At 43.7% G+C, this 21,626-nt stretch overlaps 1 protein-coding gene across 2 annotated transcripts in view; it reads left to right on the forward strand.

The window, feature by feature from the left end:
* Positions 1-21,626, forward strand: part of EML6 (EMAP like 6) — a 360,575-nt gene that overhangs the window by 90,735 nt on the left and 248,214 nt on the right. For both annotated transcript variants that reach the window (XM_075064408.1, XM_075064409.1), the window contains exons 3-6: positions 296-455; positions 6,888-6,986; positions 15,625-15,693; positions 19,607-19,792. In XM_075064408.1, the coding sequence (XP_074920509.1) occupies positions 296-455; positions 6,888-6,986; positions 15,625-15,693; positions 19,607-19,792 (514 nt within the window). The remainder of the gene's footprint in view (positions 1-295; positions 456-6,887; positions 6,987-15,624; positions 15,694-19,606; positions 19,793-21,626) is intronic.

A 21,626-nucleotide genomic window follows, 5' to 3' on the forward strand; every position in this document is an offset into this window, starting at 1 on the left:
TTTTGTTGACAATACACTAGCTAAAATCTGACTGTGTGCTGAATGTGTACTCTGTATTGATCATCTTAATCTGTCTCAGCTGAACATACTGTTTACATTTAGCAAGCTAAATTACAATGGAAACAATTTGAAATACTTTTCTCTAGAGAATGTTGCTATCAAGGTTCTGATATGTTAAAGGAGTTGGGATTTTTGAAAATTGAAAAAAATCAATATTGGTTCTCATCTTTGATTACTCTACAATGTTGTGCTGAACTAGAGAATGAAGTGTGGTTTGAACTATATTCTCTTCTAGCCTGGCTGTACACCCAGATAAAACCTTAGTTGCTACAGGACAGGTTGGGAAGGACCCTTACATTTGCATCTGGGATTCCTACAGTGTACTGACTCTTTCTATTCTTAAGGATGCGCATACGCATGGAGTTGCCTGCTTGGCTTTTGATTCAGATGGCCAGGTTTGTATATTTTCAGTTTCTCTTTTTCTTCTATTTAAATGTACATAAAAGTAAATTTTTATATATGTAGCCTTCATATAGAATTATAGCATTACATCAGAACTGAATACTGTAATTTAAAATTTTAATGCTAGTACAGGATCCAAAATACTGCAAATATATCTCTTTTTCAAAAAGAAATGCTTTTGGGGCCAAAACCTCAGCCTAGCACTCCAGCTAGTTGTGTGGGGCACTGGGCAGATGCCAATGGTAGACATAGCCCTCCCTGGCCCAAATGCAGCCCTATCTCCTGAAGAGTTAGTACTGGAAGAACTGCACAGTGAGAGGATTGTTTGGTCCTCAGAACCAGGCAGTGTTCACCTGCGCCTGTTGTTCAGAGAGCTTCTACAGTATATTGATATACACTGTGTCCCCCCAATCCTGTCCCTCCTTGGGCAACAGAACTGCATTAGTCTCACTGTTAAGGGAATCTCACCAGCTGTAATGCATAGTAAATTTAATTTAATAAAGTGTTTGAAATAGAAAAACTGTGTGGCTTTGGAGCTTAGCATTGGAATGCTGCAAAAAACAGACAAACAGAAGATCACTCACAAAAACCTCTGAGAATCAGAGTGTTTTGACCATATGATTGACTAGATATTTTAAGAAAGATGGAAGTCAAATATAAATGGAGAATTGGATTTTTCATTATTAGTCACAATAAGTAAATTTCTAGAAGAAAAAGTAATGGTAAACCACAAGGACTTTAACATAAGTAGTGTCAAAGGAATGCATATTTGTACTTCACACAGAGAACTGAGCAAATTATTCCAAACAGTTCATCCCTACAGAAAGATTACCTGTGTAATATTGTACTATCAACGTCTGGAGTATTCCACTGTGTAAATTTTTGTCACACCTTAAAATTCCTACTCTATGTTGGTTTTAAGGACCCTTATGGGCGCCTAAATCCTTCTAGAGGCCATCTGCACTAGGGTACATTTCACCTTGTGCTGTCTTCCCCATGTAACTCAAAGTTTAATCCCATCAGAGAGAGAATTGAATTTGCATCTTTTAAAAAAAATAGTTAGCTATATTGATTTTAGGTTGCACAATCAGATACACAGGTATGCTCCCACTGACGGGTCACTGAGAGTTGGATTGTCTGTATCTGAGGACAGAATTGGACAATGATGTTTTAAAAGAATAGTCTCATATGGAATAAAACTACCTTTAATGTTTAATGTAAATTAACATCCTTTCACTCAGTTTAAAATTTAATCTGAAAGGAAGGACACTGCCAGAAACAACCTCCCTTTAACATATCTTACTTGTAATAGTACATTACTTTAGTCTCAAATTAATAAATGTGAGTGTTAATTTTGCTACCTAGTAACATAGAAAGATCTGTGAAATGGTTAATAGACATGAGAGGAATGAGGGATTTTAGGACATTTCAAGGGTCACGGATGTTAAACCAATTCAATGGCTATTTTTTTTCCTTCCTTCTCTATAAAGGTAATAACACTCAGTACATATATAGGACTGTAATAATAATAGTTATCACGTAGTGCTTTACATTGCACAGCATTAACTAATTAACATTATTATAGGTTGCTGCACCAGATTTAAGCTTGCTTTCTATTTCAAGGCCAATTTTCAACTCTCTTCCCCCAACTTCCTAAAAAAGGAAACCAGTCCCTCTATGAAATTTCATACACCAAATCTCATCCCCAGTGTGCAGTCTTTCTGGGAAGACTGGAAAAAAATGGGAAGGGAGTTTTAATGTTATTGTGTCCCAAAATCTCCTAACTTTCTTGTGTCCTCCTATCTCCAAAATGACTGGGAGACAAATTGTTAAAGGTAGTTTAGTGCTTAAAGGTGCAGATAGGCATTTAGTTGGAATTTCAAAAGTGCCTAAGACCACTAAGTGCTTTTGAAAATCCTACTATGTGCCTATCTGAATCTTTAGGCATCTAAATACCATTCAGATTTTGGCTCCTTACCCTACAGGTTCCAAATTTGTTGACTTTGCAAAACAGTGTTCTAGAGATGGAGTGGGAGTAGGGGTTGGGGTTGAGGCTGGGTTTTAGTGTAGGAATTCCAAAGATATAAAGAACTATTTTTATGAACATGATATAAACTGACCAGATGCTGAGTATAAGCTTTGCAGCTTTAGCTGCAGGGCTGAGCCAGAATTGGAGGTCATGGATTTGAGGGTGAGGAGACCAGGAGGGACATGGACTCATGGAAACCAGGTACATGGAGCTTATAGCTGTCAGCAGTTCCATTTTGGCCAAGACACTTTTAGGTTCTGAACACCATTGTGGGAAATTTGTGTCCTGTTCTGGGACTAGACAGATTCCACCTACATATGTATTACTCACTTCCTTCAAATGAACCCCTCATCCTTTTACACTGAATACATTTTAAAATTGGAAAACCAATAAATATCTTGGGCTGAAAAGGGAGAATAAGGTTGTCTATGTGTTCATAGAATCATAGAATATTAGGGTTGGAAGAGACCTCAGGAGGTCATCTAGTCCAATCCCCTGCTCAAAGCAGGACCAACACCAACTAAATCATCCCAGCCAAGACTTTGTCAAGCGAGGCCTTAAAAACCTCTAAGGATGGAGATTCCACACCTCCCTAGGTAACCCATTACAGTACTTCAGCCCCCGCCCCCCAGGGAAATAGTGTTTCTGAATATCCAGCTAGACCTCCCCCACTGCAACGTGAGACCATTGCTTCTTATTCTGTCTTCTGCTACCACTGAGAACAGCCTAGCTCCATCCTCTTTGGAATCCCCCTTCAGGTAGCTGAAGGCTGCTATCAAATCCCCCCTCACTCTTCTCTTCTACAGACTAAATAAGCCCAGTTCCCTCAGCGTCTCCTTGTAAATCATGTGTCCCATCCCCCTAATAATTTTCGTTGCCCTCCACTGGACTCACTCCAATTTGTTCACAGTAATTTGGTATTACTATACTTTGTCATCAGTAAAACATACAAAAGATCAATCTGCAGTTGAAATCAGGAAATATTTTATGTACACATTTTTATTTAATAAGATGCTGAGTTTCAGAGACAAATGTATTTAGTTAGGCTTGGGAGAGTTTGAGTTTTTTATAATTTTGATGGATAATATGTTTGTTTTAAGTATTTTTATACTTTTATTTATTTTCACAGTTGCACAAAATTATGGGTTTTAAGCAATTTTTTTTTGTTTTTATGGATATATATTTTCACAGTTGTGAGAAATAATGGGGAAAGACAGATAATTATTTAATTACAATAATTATTGAGATTCAAACAGTTAAAGTGTTATAACCATTAAAATACAACTTGTCATCATCATGTCAAAATATACAAAGAAAGTATCCTTGAATCACACTCTAATAGGTTCTCAAGTACTGTTTTTCTTATTTTTCCTATCTGAACATTCCAATTATTATTGGTAAATATATTTTTCATCAGTTTTTGGGGAGTGAACAGTGAAATCAACATTTATAGACATTTACAGATAAAAATCCAATCCTTCCCAGCCCTTATTTAGTATAAACTTGCTATTCAAATTTTTTATAATTAAATACTAAAGTGCAATACAGCCTGAATATCCAGCACACCAGTCTGAGCTGCTGCCACTTAAGAATTTTTTCCTGTTCGATTGAGAAAATGTTACTTTCTTTATCAGATTTTATGGCCTAGGTAGTTTACAAATTTTTAAAGAAAAGACCTATAATTTGCATATAGCTGAAGATATGTTTTGTTGATAGCTACATTTTTTATATTTTGCATCTTCAGAATTTTTTCATAGCTACCATAAAATTAATGAGGAAACAATTTACTTGAATCAGGAACTAACTATGACCCATATCGCAAGCTGTTCTGCGCTGAAGACAGTAGGCTTCTCAAAAGTGCTGGGTTCTACTCCTTATGGAACAGCCTGCAGGTTCAGAGCTGATATTTTTACATATTAAACATAGTTCAAACATGCATAGGGGTTGCCACCTGTCTGGGTTTTACCCGGACAGACCAGTTTTTGGCTTCTGTGTCTGGGTGCCATTTAGGGTTGCCAGGTGCCTGGTTTGCAATTGGAAGGTCTGGTAGAAAAGGGGATTTGACAATGTCCGATCAGGTGTAGTAACCAGACACCAGCCCTTGCTTATCCAGTGTTGCCTCCTACCTGCAGGTAGGCTTCTTGTCAGGCTGCAGCAGCTCCCATCCCAGCTCTGGAGCAGAGGGAGCCCAGTGTGGGGAAGCGGGAAAGGAGGTGGAGACAATCCAGCAAGTGATGGGGTGGGGGAAAGGGGAAAGTGACTGGGGCGGGGCTTTTGAGCAGGGGCAGGGCCTGCGGGAAAGGGGTGGGGGCAAAGCCTGGAAGAAGGGGCAAGATGGGGGCATGGCTGTGGGGAAGGGCCAGAGGGGAGGCCTCAGGGGTTCAACTCCCAGTAATTAGAAAGTTGGCAACCCTAAATGTGCACTACAATTGACCATTTTTGTGTTTCAAATAATAGGGCTGCCTAAATGTTATTTTAGACACTTTTTTCTTTCTTTACACTTAATTCCAAAATAAATTAGGTTTTTTTTTGATACTAAGAGTATAAAGATGTTAAAACTGAGTTCAGCCTTTGTGCCACAATTTTATATAAGCAGCTGGAGTTCTGACCCTGTTGCTAATAAAACATATAGTGTATGCATAGTCCAAATTTATCCCCTTTCTGGTAATTCAGATAATGCTAACATAAATCTCAAACTATTCTTTATCCCCAAATTGTATGTTCCTAGGCTTTTCCTGAAGAACTGCCTTATCCCAGAGTTTCATACCCTCTTCATTGAAGAGAAGCTTCAATTCCTTTTGTCTTGGTTGGGATTTAATTCTTCTTAGCGTATGTGCAATGTGCCTCAGGTTGAACATGACTAGGATTCATCAGTGAATTTGACCACTGGTTGGATCATTAGTATCCCTAGCTTGGGCTAGGTACTGACTGGGATTGGCCCCTGGGATTTAATTGAATCCACCTGTTGCTATAATTGAGTAGTGATTCAGCATCATCACACATTGTTACTCTCTCAACACACACACACACACACACACACACACACAGAAATTACAGTAAAGTCAGATTTACTTATTTGCAAGTTCATTACTCTGCACAAACCAGGAAAAATATAGATGCATTTGGCAGCCAGCAGAGGAAAATAATTTTAGTTGTTCACCAGAACTATTCCCTATTGCTTTGGGCATGCACTATTCCCTAGATAGAGTTCAGCTAGGACTAGTGATACTAAGAGATGACACGTGGTGTGTCACATCCCAAGAAGCCAAAGGTAGAGATGCATTTCAGTGTTGTTAAATAAAGGAATGGCGACTATAAAGCACTTAGGTGCATTTTTGTTTACTTTTCTGAATCCAGGAATTTCTTTCATTTTCTGGGATCTATAATTGGGGAGAAAACAGGAATATGAGGTTATATGTATATATATAGTCTCATTGCCCTCCATGCCATGAAATGCCCTCTGATGGAGACATAGAGGACAATTCGTGGCTCAGTGTTCTCTGATTATCTAGGTGTGGAGAGGATATCCAAGCAGGGAGGCACATGTCTTTGTATTCCTGCAAATCCCCATGAGTTGGTGCCTTTTTTTGCTCTTTTGCCTGGTATAGCAGTACCGGTGATATCAACAGTGGCAAATGTAAAGAAAATAATCTTTTGCAGACAAGGCACTTGCCACTAATAGAGACAGAGACAGGATACTGAACCAGATGAACCACTGGTGTTATACAATAGGACAATTTCTATGTTCCTGCATTCTCATAAGGACCTGTGAAATTAGGCCAAATTTGGAGAGACTTGGATGCTAATTTATATCTTAAACATTTCTTCATCCTGTTTGTTTATAGCCATAGCCTGGACAAAAAGGGATTCTTGTTTCTTAGGAGAGGGCAGTTCATTTATTTGTATTAAGCTTTTAAAATAATTAGTTATGCATTCTTTCAAAAACAATTGAAAATTTAAGGGTAAATTACAGTTATAAAATGCTACTAGAAAAGTCCACAAAAACGAACACCATAAACATAATGAAATGTGGTGTGTGGGTGGTGAGAGAGGAGTGTTTTAATTCCCCATTTACTTTTAATAACAGTTCAGTAAGGTCTGAATGCCAGATCGTTGTGTTACTGAAGCAAGTTCTTCAGCACTTTTGATTAATTTAACCTATGTTTGGTACACTTAAAAGTCAAGTAATTAATGTCAAGCTTCTAGCAAAGACTAGAATTTTTGACATGTCCTAATATTAAACCAATATTTAACATGGATATCTTGATGATATCTTTAGCAATTTAGTTTTAATTTGAGTGATATTTGGAGAAATCCTTCTGTACACATACTATGCTTAATTGAAAGACTTATTTTGGGCTGATCTTTAATTAACTAGATTATTTTTTTTCCTTAGTGTTTAGCCTCAGTGGGACTGGATGCCAAAAATACAGTGTGTATTTGGGACTGGAAGAAAGGAAAACTACTAGCAACAGCTACTGGCCATTCAGATAGGGTAATCATATAGAAGGAATTATCTGAATTTTGTCTGGAGCATTTCCCAATAACATGTAACATTTTTGTTTCTATATTGTATTATTTTTTCATTAGGTTAGTGCACAGAAAGGTCCATCAAGTGAATCTGAGTGGAGAATATTGCCCAAAGTTAGGAAATATCAGAGCAATTTCACCACCAGTCAAAAAAACACACACATAAACATACACATATATGAAGATAAATCAATCGTTTCATTGTGCATATATATTTTACTATGCATGGTATATCTGTGAATATTTCACATGATAGAATATACATAGTGGCAGCAGAACAAAACAATGCTGTGTTTGTGAGTTGGGTGAATTCAGTGCTTCACTGTTGTGTACTATATTTCTAACACATCAAGATTAATATTTTTATTCATTTTCAAAATTACTCTTTTAGGGTCTGATGCAACTCTCATTGATGTCCGAGGAAGTTTTGCTACTGACTTCAGCGGGAGCTGTTTCAGGCTTTGTTAGGGTGACCAGATGTCCCGATTTTATAGGGACAGTCCTGATTTTGGGGTCTTTTTCTTATATAGGCTCCTATTACCCTCCACGCACTGTCCCAATTTTTCACACTAGCTGTCTGATCACCCTAGGCTCTGTTTCTCTAAGCCAGGGGCAGGCAAACTTTTTGGCCTGAGGGCTGCATCGGGTTTTGTAAATTGTATGGAGGGCTGGTTAGGGGAGGAGGTTGTGGCCCAACCCCCATCTCCTATCTGCCCCCCTTGGGACTCCTGCCCCATCCAACCCCCCCTGTTCCCTGACGTCCCCTCTGGGATCCCTGCCCCATCCGCACATCCCCACTCCCTGTCCCCTGACTACCCCTGGGCCCCCACCACCCAATCTAACCCCTCTTCTCATTCCTGATACCTCCCCCTGGGACCCCTGCCCCATCCAACCCCTCCTCTCATTCCTGAAGGCCCCCCCAGGACCCTTGCCCCATCCAACCACCCCTTCTCCCTGTCCCCTGACTGCCCCCGGAACCACTGCCCCTGACTGCCTCCTGCTGCCCCATCCAACATCCCCCTTCTTCCTGATTGCCCCCTAGGACTCCTGCTCCCATTCAGCCCCGTTTCCCCCCAACCACCATCCACACCGCCTCCCCTGACCACCACCCCAAACTCCCCTGCCCTCTATCCAACCCTCCTGCTCCCTGCCCCCTTATCACATTGCCTGGAGCACCAGTGGCTGGCAGTGCTACAGTCGCGCCACCTGGCTGGTGCCGGGCCATACTGCCGCCACCACCACGCAGCACAGAGCACCAGATCAGGCCGGGCTCTGCAGCTGCACTGCCCCAGGAGTTCACAGCCCCGCCACCCAGAGCATTGCGCCAGTGGTGGAGTGAGCGAATTGAGGCTGCAGGTGAGGGGGAACAGTGGGTGAGGGGCCGAGGCCGAGCCTCCTGGGCCAGGAGCTCAGGGGCAAGGCAGGACTGTCCCACGGGCTGGATGTCACCTGCGGGGTATAGTTTGCCCACTCCTGCTCTAAGCCATGACTGAAGTGTTTCAAGGCTTAGCCCTTCAAGCCCTCCCCACAGAGAAAGTAAAAGGGTGTTCAGCAGGGGTTTGTCTAATCTGATCCTAAATTTTAGTGGTTGAATGTTTTTGTTCTTCTTTGAGATGTGTTGCTCATGTTCATTCAACTTAGGTGTGTGTGCTTATCACATGCGCTGATGCCACAAACTTTCCCCTCAGCAGTATCTGTAGGGGACCAGCTCTGACACCCCCTCGAGTGTCGCGTGCATACCGTGGTATATAGGGTGCCACCAGTTCCTCGCAACCTCAGTTCCTTCTTGCCGCCAGTGATGGTGGTGGAACTGTTGCTGCTTCAGCTAATGCTGTTGCTGCTCATTCATACAAACTAGTTATCTCTTGTATTATAGTATATAATAGTTTTCTGTTAGTGTTTGTAAATCCCTTACCTATAGTTAGCGACTTCATAGGTCCCGGGAGCATGCCCTGGTCCCCAGGCTTTAAGCCCTTTGATCGCTGCAAGAGGCCTATGCCCGCTAGTGAACCACACAGCAGTTGTCTGCGTTGCTTGGGTGAAGGACACATTAGTGAGAAGTGCAAAATTTGCAAGTCCTTCAAGCCAAGGACTATGAAGGAGCACAATATTTGTTTAAGAGCACGCCTTATTGAGTCGGCCTTATTGAGTCAACCCAGCATCGGAGCAACGCTCCAACTCGGTGCCGAGTACTATGACCTCGGTCCACTGGCCAGCACTGGTCCCCATCCATGGCTCCAACCAAAAAGCCCAAGAAGGTGGGTCGAGGCTGGTCTCCAACCTCCCGCAAGGGAAAGGATAAGGCTGGGTGTGAGCAAGGTCCCAGGCGGGGCAACTCTTCACCTATGTTGGGATCTCAGACCCAAGCTCCGGTGGAGTGATGTAGCCCAACTGGATCCTTGTCAGCTACCCCGGATAGTGGCAGAGGCCTCTGTGAGCTCCGGGTGCTGTCCATGCCAGAGGTCCTGCAGGTAGCGCAGGAGATCATGTCCCTCTCTGTGCTACCCATACCGGCTCCTATGGTTCTCCATTCATGGAGTAAACCCATGTTCAGACTGCTATGGTCCCTACCTCAGCTGCACCATTTCCCGTCATAGGGAATGTCCTGCCAGTGCTCACCCTCCTGCAGCTGCCATGCATCTGGCTGCGAAAGGCAGATACAGCACAGCCCCATTCGATCCCCGAACCTTGGCCACAGGCAGAGAGGCTCGAGACACAGCTTGCTGGCCACTGGGTGCAGACCCTTGGAGGCATGCGCCCTGCTGGCAGGAGTATCGGTCTCGGCACCAGCATCTGAGACTGCGGTACTGCTTCAGAGACCCATCGAGGGATCAGTGTTACCTTTCCTCGGACCATCGCCGATCCTCTAGGAGAGCATCACCATGTGTGGGTGCTTCCCGGCACCGGGCCTGTTCTGACTCCTGGTCCTGCTTCTCATACCAGTACCGCTCATCAAGTGCAGGACGTAGATCGCCGACTCCAAGCCGTTGCAGCTCCGTCGAGGGCCATTGATCCCTAAGATTCCACTCCACCTCAGACTCCAGGCGGAGTGACTGGCACTGGTCACGACAGAGCCACCATTCCACTCTGTACTGGTCACCTGGGAGCAACCACTCAGGATCTAGCCCTGGTTCAGAGTAAGGTTCCCTGACAGTGGAACATGCTCTGGTACCAGCAGTACCGACTACATTGTCAGCACTGAAACCAGCCCTGGGGCCTCAGGCACAGTGGCCGGCACCATGGTACCCATGGAACCTGTGGGGGTTCACCCAGCCCTCCCAGGCTGCCTGCTCAGTGTCCAGAGCCTTGAAGAGACCAGCTGCCTCTCTCTACCACCCTCCTCTGGTGCACAAAACCCTGCAGGTCCAAGAGGGAGCAGGGGAAGAAGCCACTGGGCCACCAATGGTTGTGGAGGACCCTACAGCACTGGCACCTTCCTTGTGCTACCAGACAAGGCTTTAATTGGGTCCCCTCCCCCGGTTCCTTCGGATGATGCTAAAGCGCACCAGGAACTACTTAAGAGGGTCGCTGCCAACCTGGGTCTTCAGGCAGAGGAGCTAGAGGAGCCTTCAGAATCTCTCTTCAATGTCCTCTGCTCCACAGCACCAGCCAGGGTGGCTCTGCCCATTCATGATGGGGTCTCTAAGATCACTAATGTCCTGTGGCAAACTCCCTCCTCCCTGCTACCCATCTCCAACTGGGCTGAGCACAAGTACTTTGTGACATCCAAAGGCCACGAGTACCTGTACACCCACCCTGCTCCCAACTTCCTAGTGATAGAAGCTATTAACCACAGGGAGAAAGAAGGTCAGCTCAGGGCTACCCCTAAGAACAAAGACTCCAAGAGGCTAGACTTGTTTGGGCATAAAGTTTATTCATCCTCTAGTCTCCAGTTGAGGGTAGCCAACCATCAAGCCCTCCTGGGACACTGTGATTTTAACATGTGGCAAGCCATGGCCAAGTTCAAGGGCTCTCTTCCTGAGGCTTCTAGTAAGGAGTTCCAGGCTATTATGGAGGAGGGCATGATGGCAGCCATGACAATGCTCCAAGCGGCGTCAGATGCAGCGGACACTGCCACCCAAACCATGGCTTTGGCCGTCGCCATGCTCTAGGCATCCTGGCTACTCCTCTTTGGCTTGTCCACAGAGGCTCAGCAGTTGATGCAAGACATTCTCTTTGATGGGCAAGCCCTGTTTGCGGAACAGATGAACAATAAGCTCCATGGCCTAAAGGACTCCCGCATGACTCTTAAAATGCTGGGCCTGTATGTTCCCAGCCCTGCCCACAAGTGGTTTAAGCTGCAGCAGCCTCAGGGCCAGGGGAGCCACCCTCACCAGGAGTCTCCCCATAAGAAATCCAGAGGCTACAAGAGTCGTCCTAGCCAACAGCCTTTGCAGGCCTCTCAGTCGAGCTAGACCCACAATAAGTACGTTGGCAAGTGCTCATTTTGAGGGTACGCCCAAGGGCGACCTACTGTCTATTCCCAGGATCCTCTCTCCCCTATTTTTTCCAACCACCTTTCTCCCTTCCTCCATGCGTGACCATCTATAACAGCGGATTGATGGGTCCTCAGTATGGTGGCACGGGGTTACACCCTTCAGTTACTTTCTACCTCTGCTTCCCACCTCCCCTCCCCATCTCTTCAGGGACCCTTCTCACTAGAGTCTCCTCACACAGGAGATAGAGGGATTACTGCAGCTAGGTGCAGTGGAGGTTATTCTTCCAGAGTACAGGAACAAGGGTTCTATTCCCACTACTTTTTAATCCCAAAGGCCAAGGGTGATCTACAACCTATCCTGGACCTATGAGACTTGAACCGCTTCCTAGTGAAGCTGAAGTTCCGCGTGGTCTCCCTGGCTTCTGTCATCCTCTCCCTGGATCCAGGAGACTGGTACATCACCCTCGATCTGAAAGATGCATACTTTCACATTGCCATCTTCGAGGGACACAGACGCTTCCTCCAGTTTATGGTAGGTTCCAAACACTATCAGTTTGTGGTCCTCCCATTTGACCTAGTGACAGCACTATGGGTATTTACCAAGTGCATGTTGGTGTTGGCTGCTTATCTCAGACGTTAGGGTATCCTGATCTACCTATACCTTGATGACTGCCTGGTCAAGGGCAGCTCCAGGTCCCAGGTCCAAAAGCACCTGCTGTTGCCTTGGCCTGTTAGTAAATGACAAAAAATCCACATTAGTTCTGGTACAGAGTATAGAGTTCATTGGAGCGGTGTTCGACTGGACCTACACTAGGGCATTCCTGCCAATGGAGAGATTCAGGGCACTGACAGACGTCGTGGAAGTCTCCTCATTTCCCCTAACCACAGCCAGGGTTTGCCTGCACCTACTAAGTCACATGGCAGCGAGCTGGTTTTGGACGCCTCAGACCTTCGCTGGGAGGTGCACCTCGGCACCCTCCAGACCCTGAGGGTGCCGAGGTGCACCTGAGGAAACAATGCTACATATAAACGTCAAAGAGCTCAGGGCGGTGCACAGTGCATGCATGGTCTTCCTACCTCATCTGTTGGGTAAAGTGGTCAGAGTCCTGATGGACAACACGGCCTCAAAGTTCTGCATAAACAGACCAGGGGAAGTGTGATCCTCAGCACTCTGCCAAGAAGCATTCTGTCTTTGGGACATCTGCATCGACCATGGAATCCACCTTGAAACGTGTCACCTTCCGGGTGCCAAGAACATGCTAGGAGATCACCTAAGCAGGGACGACTTCTCTCACCACAAGTAGGTGCTCCACCTAGAGGTAGCTGACACGATCTTCCGGAGGTGGGGAACTCCCCAAGTGGATTTGTTTGCCACTAGGCAGAACAGGAGGTGCAACAGGTTTTGCTCCAGAAGGGGTCTGGGAAAGGACTCCCTCTACGATGCCTTCCTCCTGCTGTGGGCAGAAAGCCTGATGTACATGTTCCCTCTGATTCCGCTCATCAGCAAAGTCCTAATGAAAATCAAGAGAGACAAGGCACAGGTTATCATGATTGCCCTGGCATGGCCTTGCCAGCACTGGTTCGGTATGCTATCGAGCCTGTTGGAGATTCCTCATGCCCCCTGCTGAACCAACCAGACCTGCTGTCACAGGATCATGGTCGACTCTTGCACCCCAACCTCTCGTCCCTCCACCTCATGGCTTGGATGTTGCGTGGCTGGAACCTGAAGAACAGACCTGTTCGGAAGGGATCCAAAAGATTCTCCTTGAGAGCAGGAAGCTCTCAATTAGACAGACTTACCTGGCAAAGTGAATGAGGGTCTCCCACAGGAGGGCCAAATGGGGCATCTCCCCTTTTTCATTCTTCGGTGCAGTCAATCTCAGACTACCTGCTTCATTTGAGGAACCAGGGCCTGGCACACTGCTCTGTCAGGGTGCATATGGCAGCCATTTCCACCTTTCATCCGCCCATCCAGGGGCAGATGGTGTTCTCCCATGACTTGACGGTCAGGTTCCTCAGAAGTCTCAAAAGATTTTTTCCTCAAGTTCGGTCCCCAGTCCCTCAGTGGGATCTCAACTTGGTCCTGTCCAGGTCTTCTGCCCTAAGCCCCATGAGACTAGTGAAGAGAGGTGCCTTCATGCTTTGGATGCAAGAAGGGCCCTGGCTTTCTACCTAGATCAGACAAAGACTATCCGTAAGTTGACTCAGCTTTTCATTTCTACAGCTGATAGGATGAAGGGCCTCCCGGTGTCCATGCAAAAGATTTCTAACTGGATCACCTCTTGCATTCGGACCTGCTATGAGTTGGCGGAAGTCCCTCCGCCACTGATTGTCAGAGCCCACTTGACCAGAGCGCAGGCATCTTAGATGGCCTTCCTGGCACATTTCAAGCTGCGATGTGGTCCTCGGTGCACACGTTCACAGCCCACTACACCATCACTCAGCATGCCAGAGATGATGCTGGGTTTGGCAGAGCAGTGTTGCAATCTACATGTCCATGAACTCCTACCCGCCTCCGAGGGGTACTGCTAGGAAGTCATCTAAGTTGAATGGACATGAGCAAGCACTCAAAGAAGAAAAGACAGTTACCTTTTCCGTAGATGGTGTTCTTTAAGATTTGTTACTCATGTCCATTCCACAACCCACCCTTCTTCCCCACTGTCAGAGTTTCTGGCAAGAAGGAACTGAGGGTGGGGGGAACCGGCAGTGCCCTATATACCACAGCATGTTCGAGCCACTGCACGGGGTGCCGGACCCAGTCCCCTGCAGATAGTGCTGAGGGAAAAACTTCTGGCACCAGTGCATGTGGTGAGCACACACACCTAAGTTGAATGGATATGAGCAACACATCCCGAAGAACACCAGTTATGAAAAAGATAACTGCCTTTTCTTGTGTGAGGGAGTCATAAGGCATTGCTGAAGTCTGTCATTTACATATTTTAAGAAGTATAGTATTTAGAAAATTCTTCAAAATCACAACTTTCTGTAAAGAAGATTTACACTTTGTTTTGAAAGACAGTGTTGTTTAGTATACTAAATGACTGGTTGCATATTTTAGATAAAATATTTGTTAGCTGACTGGAGTAGCTACTGTGCTTTGAATCAAAATGGAGAAATTAGGCAAGGGGTGTGTGTGTATATATTTGTGTGTGTGTGTGTGTGTGTATATGTGTGTGTATATATATATATAAAAATAAATGAAACAATGAATTCACACTACTGTGGCTCTTTTGGGTAATGTTGATTGCTAATTTGGTTCCTGAACCTCTGAGGTCTGAATATCACTAGTCTACATTTTAAAAAGAAACTAGTGATTTCTGGGTACTCAAATTGAGACACCTTAAATTTCAGAGGTTGGCTGCTCAGTGTTTTCTGAAAATCAGGCCCCTGTAAAGTGTCTGAAGACGGAAACCCAAAAACTGCAGCACTCTTGAAAGTTTGGACCATGGTATAAACTCTTCATTTTCAAGCTTTATACAGTATTTCCCTGAGGGCCTGATTATGCAGTCATTACTTTAAGTTCTCATTGACCTCAACAGGCGTTTGTTCTGAATAAAAAAATGTGGGATCTAGTCCTTAATTTTGAAATATGCTTACTTTATATTATAGACAAAAATAAATATTGCTTGCCAAAATGACAAATGTAATTTTATTATGTAAATTTATTTCTGTGTATATTACCACTTTAGCTGCATTACAAAAGGTGGCATATTGGGTTAATATTGCCTAACCTGACCTGGGTACACCTTTTCCCATAGGTAATGAGTGAAGATGAGTAATGGTCTCTCCTCTTAACTTTTAGGGGACATTAGCTCACATCACACAACTTGCACTTTATTTTCCCCAGTTTGGCACAGTAAATGTTCTGTGTTCAAGAGTTTCTTGGAACTAGAATAGTTGGGTTGTTGCAAGTTATGAATAAGGTCTGCTGGCTGAGCTGTGTGTGGAAGCCTGCAAGCACATGTCTGCATTATGTCTCAGTCTAGCTATAGTTATACTTGTCATTCATGTCAAACAGTATTACATTCACCTAAAGATTATGCTATTAATTTAATCAAATACTGAGTGATGGAACTGCATTTAAAAATGTGCAAAAGCAAATTAAATATATGGCAGATTCAGGTGGTTTATAATTCAAAGTAGCATCTTTAAATATTTTTAACAGATTTTTGATATTTCCTGGGATCCATATCAGCCAAACAGAATGGTTAGCTGTGGAGTGAAACATATAAAGGTAAATTGGTTTTGTTGCATTTATATTTTCATTTGTTAAAGTTTGTAAAGTCATCTGATGTCTTGAACTGCTTGCCATCTTTTCTTTCATAGGTGGCTTCCTGCCACTCCCAAAGCCCATGAACACTATGTAGATTTCTAGGTTTGCAGCCAATTCAAGATGATGAGGCAGATTTTCAGAAATATGAAGTGATTGCAGTGCAGGACAGCTTAACAAGCAAAGTATAAACATTTAATGTCTTAATATTTACCATTACTCACTTCCATTTTTGGCTTCTGCCCTTTCTATTCCACCAAACTGCTCATCAAGTCTTCAGTTATCTCTTCCTAGTTAAGTCTCAATAAGGCATCACTGAAAAGGTCTGAAAGGATTGATGGAGCCCTGCTTCACTCACTGAAGCTAAGAAAATTGCAGAACCATGGATCACTTGATGATTACCTGTTCTGTTCATGCCCTCTGAAGTACCTGACATTGGGCATTGTTGGAAGACAGGATACTGAGCTAGATGGACCATTGGTCTGACACAGTATGGCTGTTCTTATGAATGAGATAGGGATCCTAACTGCTCAGTCACAGTCTGGACAGGGACTACAAAGGAGGTATGAGAGGAGTCACTCCATGCTGCTGGACATCCTCTGAAGCTTTGGGAGTTAGATTTCTTAGAGATCCTTGGTTTTCCAGTCCATTTTTTGGCCCAGTTCCCTGCCTTTTCTGTACCTATGATCTCATGGAACTGGGAAGAGAACTTGAGTACTCCACAGCTCCAGTATTTGTTCCTTCCACACAATTTTGCACAGGAGGCACTTGTGGACCTAAATACATATTTGTAAATTGCCTTCCTGCTGCCTTACTTTGTTGTCTAGTATTAAAATTTAAATAGGACCAAAATTTAAGTAAAATTGAAAGCAAAATGAAAATCCCCCCCCGAAAGGTTCATATTTTGGATAAAACCTCCTGGGCTATGCAAAGCTTGGAGGGAAGTCTCTCACTTTGACAAAGTTTTCTGTTTTCCCACGTCTTTGAGACGCATCTCTACCAGATAGCAATTATTTCCCATGATTAGGGGTGGGAAAAACTTTAAAGAGAAGTTTTAGAAAACTTGCTAATCTCTCTAGCTCTGGTGGCTGAGAAATTTGAACCCTAAACTTGCACTATTTTCAAAACTATGGGATGGTTTTTACAGTAGTTATGCCATTTGCTGTGTTCAGCAAGCTGCTTCTCAAAACCTATCTTTAGTTAGCACCCGTGCTCTATTAAAATGGTCATAGTTAACCATTCAAACAAACAGATATAGATTAAGGCGTGCCAGAAAACTGTGTATTAAAATGTTTGAGGTGTTGGATTCCCATCAAAAGATGAACAAACAATAGTCCATACTATTTCTGCATCTTAAAGTTAGAGGGATGGGATCACTGCTTGCACTTAGAGGTAGATAAAATAAATAGCTTCTCCAGCTCTATACTATAGGGTAATTACTCTGCGTTTTAAAGTCAAGATTAATATTTGGGGAGGGAGAAATGGGGGGAGTGTAGTCTTTTCTCTGAGCTTCTCTGTATTCAAGCAACCCAAACTATTTCTGAAGTGTACTGCAGCTGAGCTTTTTGCTGAATGGCTAGGCTGGGTATCAAAGCCAGACCTGCAACCTTCCACATTTCTCAAAGCCTGTATGCAATTTCAGATGAATAAGTACCATTGACTTTTAAATACATTTAAAAGATTGTGAAGAGCTTTGAGGTCTACAGATGAAAACATATTTCAGAGGTAGGTGTTATTCTTATTTTTCTTATTAATTACTTTGCAGGATCAGGTTAATTTAGCTTCCTGAATATGTAGTTAGGTGCCTAAGTTTAGCAAAAGTCTAGGCAAAAGTGACTTGCCACATATAAAGTTATCCCTAAGTGGTGCAGCAGGAGGAGCAGAGTCTGAGTTCTCTCTTCTGTAGATACTCAGTCCTGGCAATCTGTGTCCCATAGACAGTTGGCCAGAGTGCCCCAGGCTGGAATGGAGTTGAGTCTGTTGCTGAGCTTGCTGTAGGCAGGAATCACAGGTGCTACTTCCTGCCTTGTCAGAACTGCTGGCCATCCACTTCAATGGATGGGGAAGTTGGTGGGGTCAGTGCTGAAAGGGGGACAGTCCCAGTCGCAAGGAAGGGAGACACTCATCTCCTCCCCCTGGGAGGCACCCATTGGCCAGCTGGGGGAGAGGGGTGCAGATTGGCCAACATTCCCCAGCTCCCAAGATTTAACTGGTTCAGGGACAATGTGGAGCCTCTTCCAGCTCCATTCCAGCAGCCCACGCTACCTATCGGAACTAGGAATGGGAACCTGGCCAGACAGAAGCTGTAGGTCTAGCTGATCGCCTTTTTAGGGAGTCAGGAAGGATTTTTTTCTTCCATGGGACAATTGGCAGAAGACCAAAGAGTCTTTTGCCATTATTGCAGCATCTTCAAGCTACAGTGGATTAAATAGGAATACTCTTACTGCCTGACTGAGGTACTGGAGTGATGGTGTTTATTTGTCACAACTTGCAGACTGTTTCTAGTGTGGTTAAGAGAATAAAATGAATGGCTTCAAGAGGTAAAAGACTGGGATTTTGGTGAAGGGCCTTGGGCTCATGTGATAGAGGCAGACCTTGTGGCCCTCATAGGCTGAGGTCCCCAGCCTGCTGCATCCTCAATCCCCCTCATGGGGGAGGGTGCTGGACTCAGAGAGAGCTGAGTCATGGGGGTAGGCTGAGGAGAGTCACCCTCAGTTATGGGTTATATGGTAAGGAGCTCTATAACCCCCTCATTGGAGCCAATTAAATGCCTGGTATAGGAGAATATTGGTGATGGACAAGTAGGGCCCCCCCTTTTGTTAAAGTTTAATAAAAGTTGCAGCCTGCTGCTTTATTCCATGCATGTTTTTGTCTTCATTTTGCTGTTGTGTCCACATTAATATCCCCTGCTGGGGTGGAGGCTGCACTGGATATGCCACCTCCTGCTGAATTATTTTGCTAAACTGTTGTTAGTGGAGCAGCAGTTATGAGTTCTAATAAGTCTTAAGCTAGGTATAATTTTCTGCCTCCCTCTTTTCCCTCTACAGCAAACCAAAAATTACGACGGGGAGTATAGTGTTCCCCAAGTTTGAAAGCTGTGTGGAAAATGTTCCCCTTCCACACCTGTAATTAGGCCTATGTTAAAAAGATATGGAAATTGGAGGTGGGCCCCAAACCAAAATCCTTGATCCAAACAATTTCAACTCTAAGGAAGTTCATGTTAAGATCTGAATTTTGTTATAAATGCCCAAAGCATGTTCTTAATTTGTCTCAGATTACAATCTAATGGTTATAAATGGCTCCTCATCTTGTCTTTCATGATTTCCTATCAGTACATACTACTGTTGGGCCAAATTCTGAGAGTCTTACTTGAACCTTAATCAGGCAAACTGGATGGGAATTTTACATGAATAAGTAATAAGAGAAGATCTCAGGACTTGGTCTTTAGTTTTATTTATTTTTTATTTCTACAGCCCATAGGTATATGTGGAGCTCTGCAAACAAATAAGACAGGTCCCTTGTTTAAGAAGGTTCCATTCTATTACATATCATGCATGAAAAGGCGACAAAGTGAGGGTGAGGTTATTAGAAGAATGAGGGTAACAATAATAAAACACCATGAGTTATTTTTCAGTTTCATACATACATACACAAAAAATTGAACTATCACATTGTATATGTGATCTTCAGATCTGCTGTGGTAGTTTTCCATTCTTTATATATTATTTGTAGCATGATGGAACAGTCAGTTAAGAGACAAGAGCGTCTAGCTCAGTTACTGAACAATACGGAGATATGTCTGTAAGATCTGCAGACTGATGTCAAAACCAAAAATGCTGCAGAGACTTTCTCTTCATGTATCATTTACATTTAATAGTTTTGGACGTTGTGTGGAAATGCACTGACAGCAAAAAGAGGAATATTTGGCAAAACAGGAGATCTCCAAACTATCCTTTGCTTAGCATGTGCAAAAGAAGATGTCACGTACTCTGGTGCTTTAAATGGAGACGTCTATGTTTGGAAAGGGCTAAACTTAGTCCGCACAATTCAAGGAGCTCATAGTGTAAGTTGTGTTTTTAAATCTAATTTATGAAAATTAACCTTGTTCACTGAATTGAAGAACTGTAATGGATCTTTGATATTTCAGTAGGTTATAATCTGTGTCAATTCATAACAGAATGTATAGTGTTCAGTAAGACTTTATGAATTGTTCACTTTATACTCTGATTATGTAGGTATTTAAGTATTAGCTACAGTATTTTGTTCTACTGACAGAACTGCTGCTGCTGTTTGTTTGTTTGTTTGTTTGTGTGTAGTTTTGACACTGATTTCACCAGACAGACTTACATGTAAGGTATCATCTTGACAGATTTTAAAGTGGCTTCAGTTCTGAATAGACTAATTGTATAAACATATATTCTAATGTGCTAGTCTTATTTAAAATAGGATTCCCAATATTCCGTACCAAAGTTTTTCATAAAAATGAGATCTTAAGCATAACAAGCATCTTATGTGTTTTTCTCATTAACCAAAGCAATAAGAACATAAGCAACTCTGCTTCACAGTGGAGTTCCTCTTTGGCTTGCTCACATAACATAGAAATTATTTTAAAAACTCTCATTAAATACTAAAAATGTAATTTGAAGCAAACAAAAATCTTAATCTATTTAGTGTAAATGAACATTAGAGCTAAAAATAGCAGAGGCATATTTTACTACTGTAAATGTTTATTTCATATTCCTAAACATTCAACTTTAGTGCCTTAATTAGATTACATATGTTCGTGTTACCTTTTGTAACATGTGAATAGGGATTGTTTCCTTAGTGCAGTGTTATAAATCCCCTGGGTAGCTCTTATGGCATATTTCTGGAACCTGGGTAGAAACAACAATTTCATTATACAGTTGTTGCTGAGCCTCAGTAGTTATGAGCCTAAGAAAAACACAGCTTTGCTGACATCGTATGCAGAATCAAAAATAGAGTTCCATCATGGAATGGGCTACCCAAATACCCCAGGGGAACCTGCTTCAATACAGAAATACTCCTCCCCCTGACCACACACCCTTAGTTGTCACCTACCACCCATCACTGGAACCCATATTATCAAACACCTACAACCCATATTTGATGGGGACCCCACCCAGAAATAAATCTTTCCTGAACCAACTCTTCTGGCCTTCAAATAACCTCCCAGCCTTTCCAACCTTCTCATCATACACAAGCTCCCCACAGACCCGGACATAACAACTCAAACGGTACGTCTACACTATGGGATTATTCTGATTTTATATAAACTGGTTTTGTAAAACAGATTGTATAAAGTCGAGTGCCTGCGGCCACACTAAGCACATTAATTCGGCGGTGTGCATCCATGGTCCGAGGCTAGCATCGATTTCTGGAGCGTTGCACTGTGGGTAGCTATCCCATAGTTCCCACAGTCTCCCCCACCCCTTGGAATTCTGGGTTAAGAGTCCAGTGCCTGATGGGGCAAAAATCATTGTCGCGGGTGGTTCTGGGTACAGCCTCACCCCTCCCTTCGTGAAAGCAGCAGACAACAATTTCGCACCTTTTTTCCTGGGTGAATTGTGCAAATGCCGTAGCACAGCAAGCATGGACCCTGCTCAGATCAAGACCGCAATTGTGGACATTGTAAACACCTTGCGCATTCTTGTGCAGTCTGTGCTGAACCGGGACCTGCAAAGCCAGGTGAGGAGGAGGCGGCGGCTACAGCAGCGCGGCGATGAGAGTGATGAGGACATGGACACAGAATTATCTCAAACCGCGGGCCCCTGCGCTTTGGAGATCCTGCTGGTAATGGGGCAGGTTCTACCCATTGAACGCCAATTTTGGGCCTGGGAAACAAGCACAGACTGGTGGGACCGCATAGTTTTGCAGGT

Source organism: Chelonoidis abingdonii, chromosome 3 (assembly GCF_003597395.2).
Source record: "Chelonoidis abingdonii isolate Lonesome George chromosome 3, CheloAbing_2.0, whole genome shotgun sequence".
NCBI classification, from domain to species: Eukaryota; Metazoa; Chordata; order Testudines; family Testudinidae; genus Chelonoidis; species Chelonoidis abingdonii.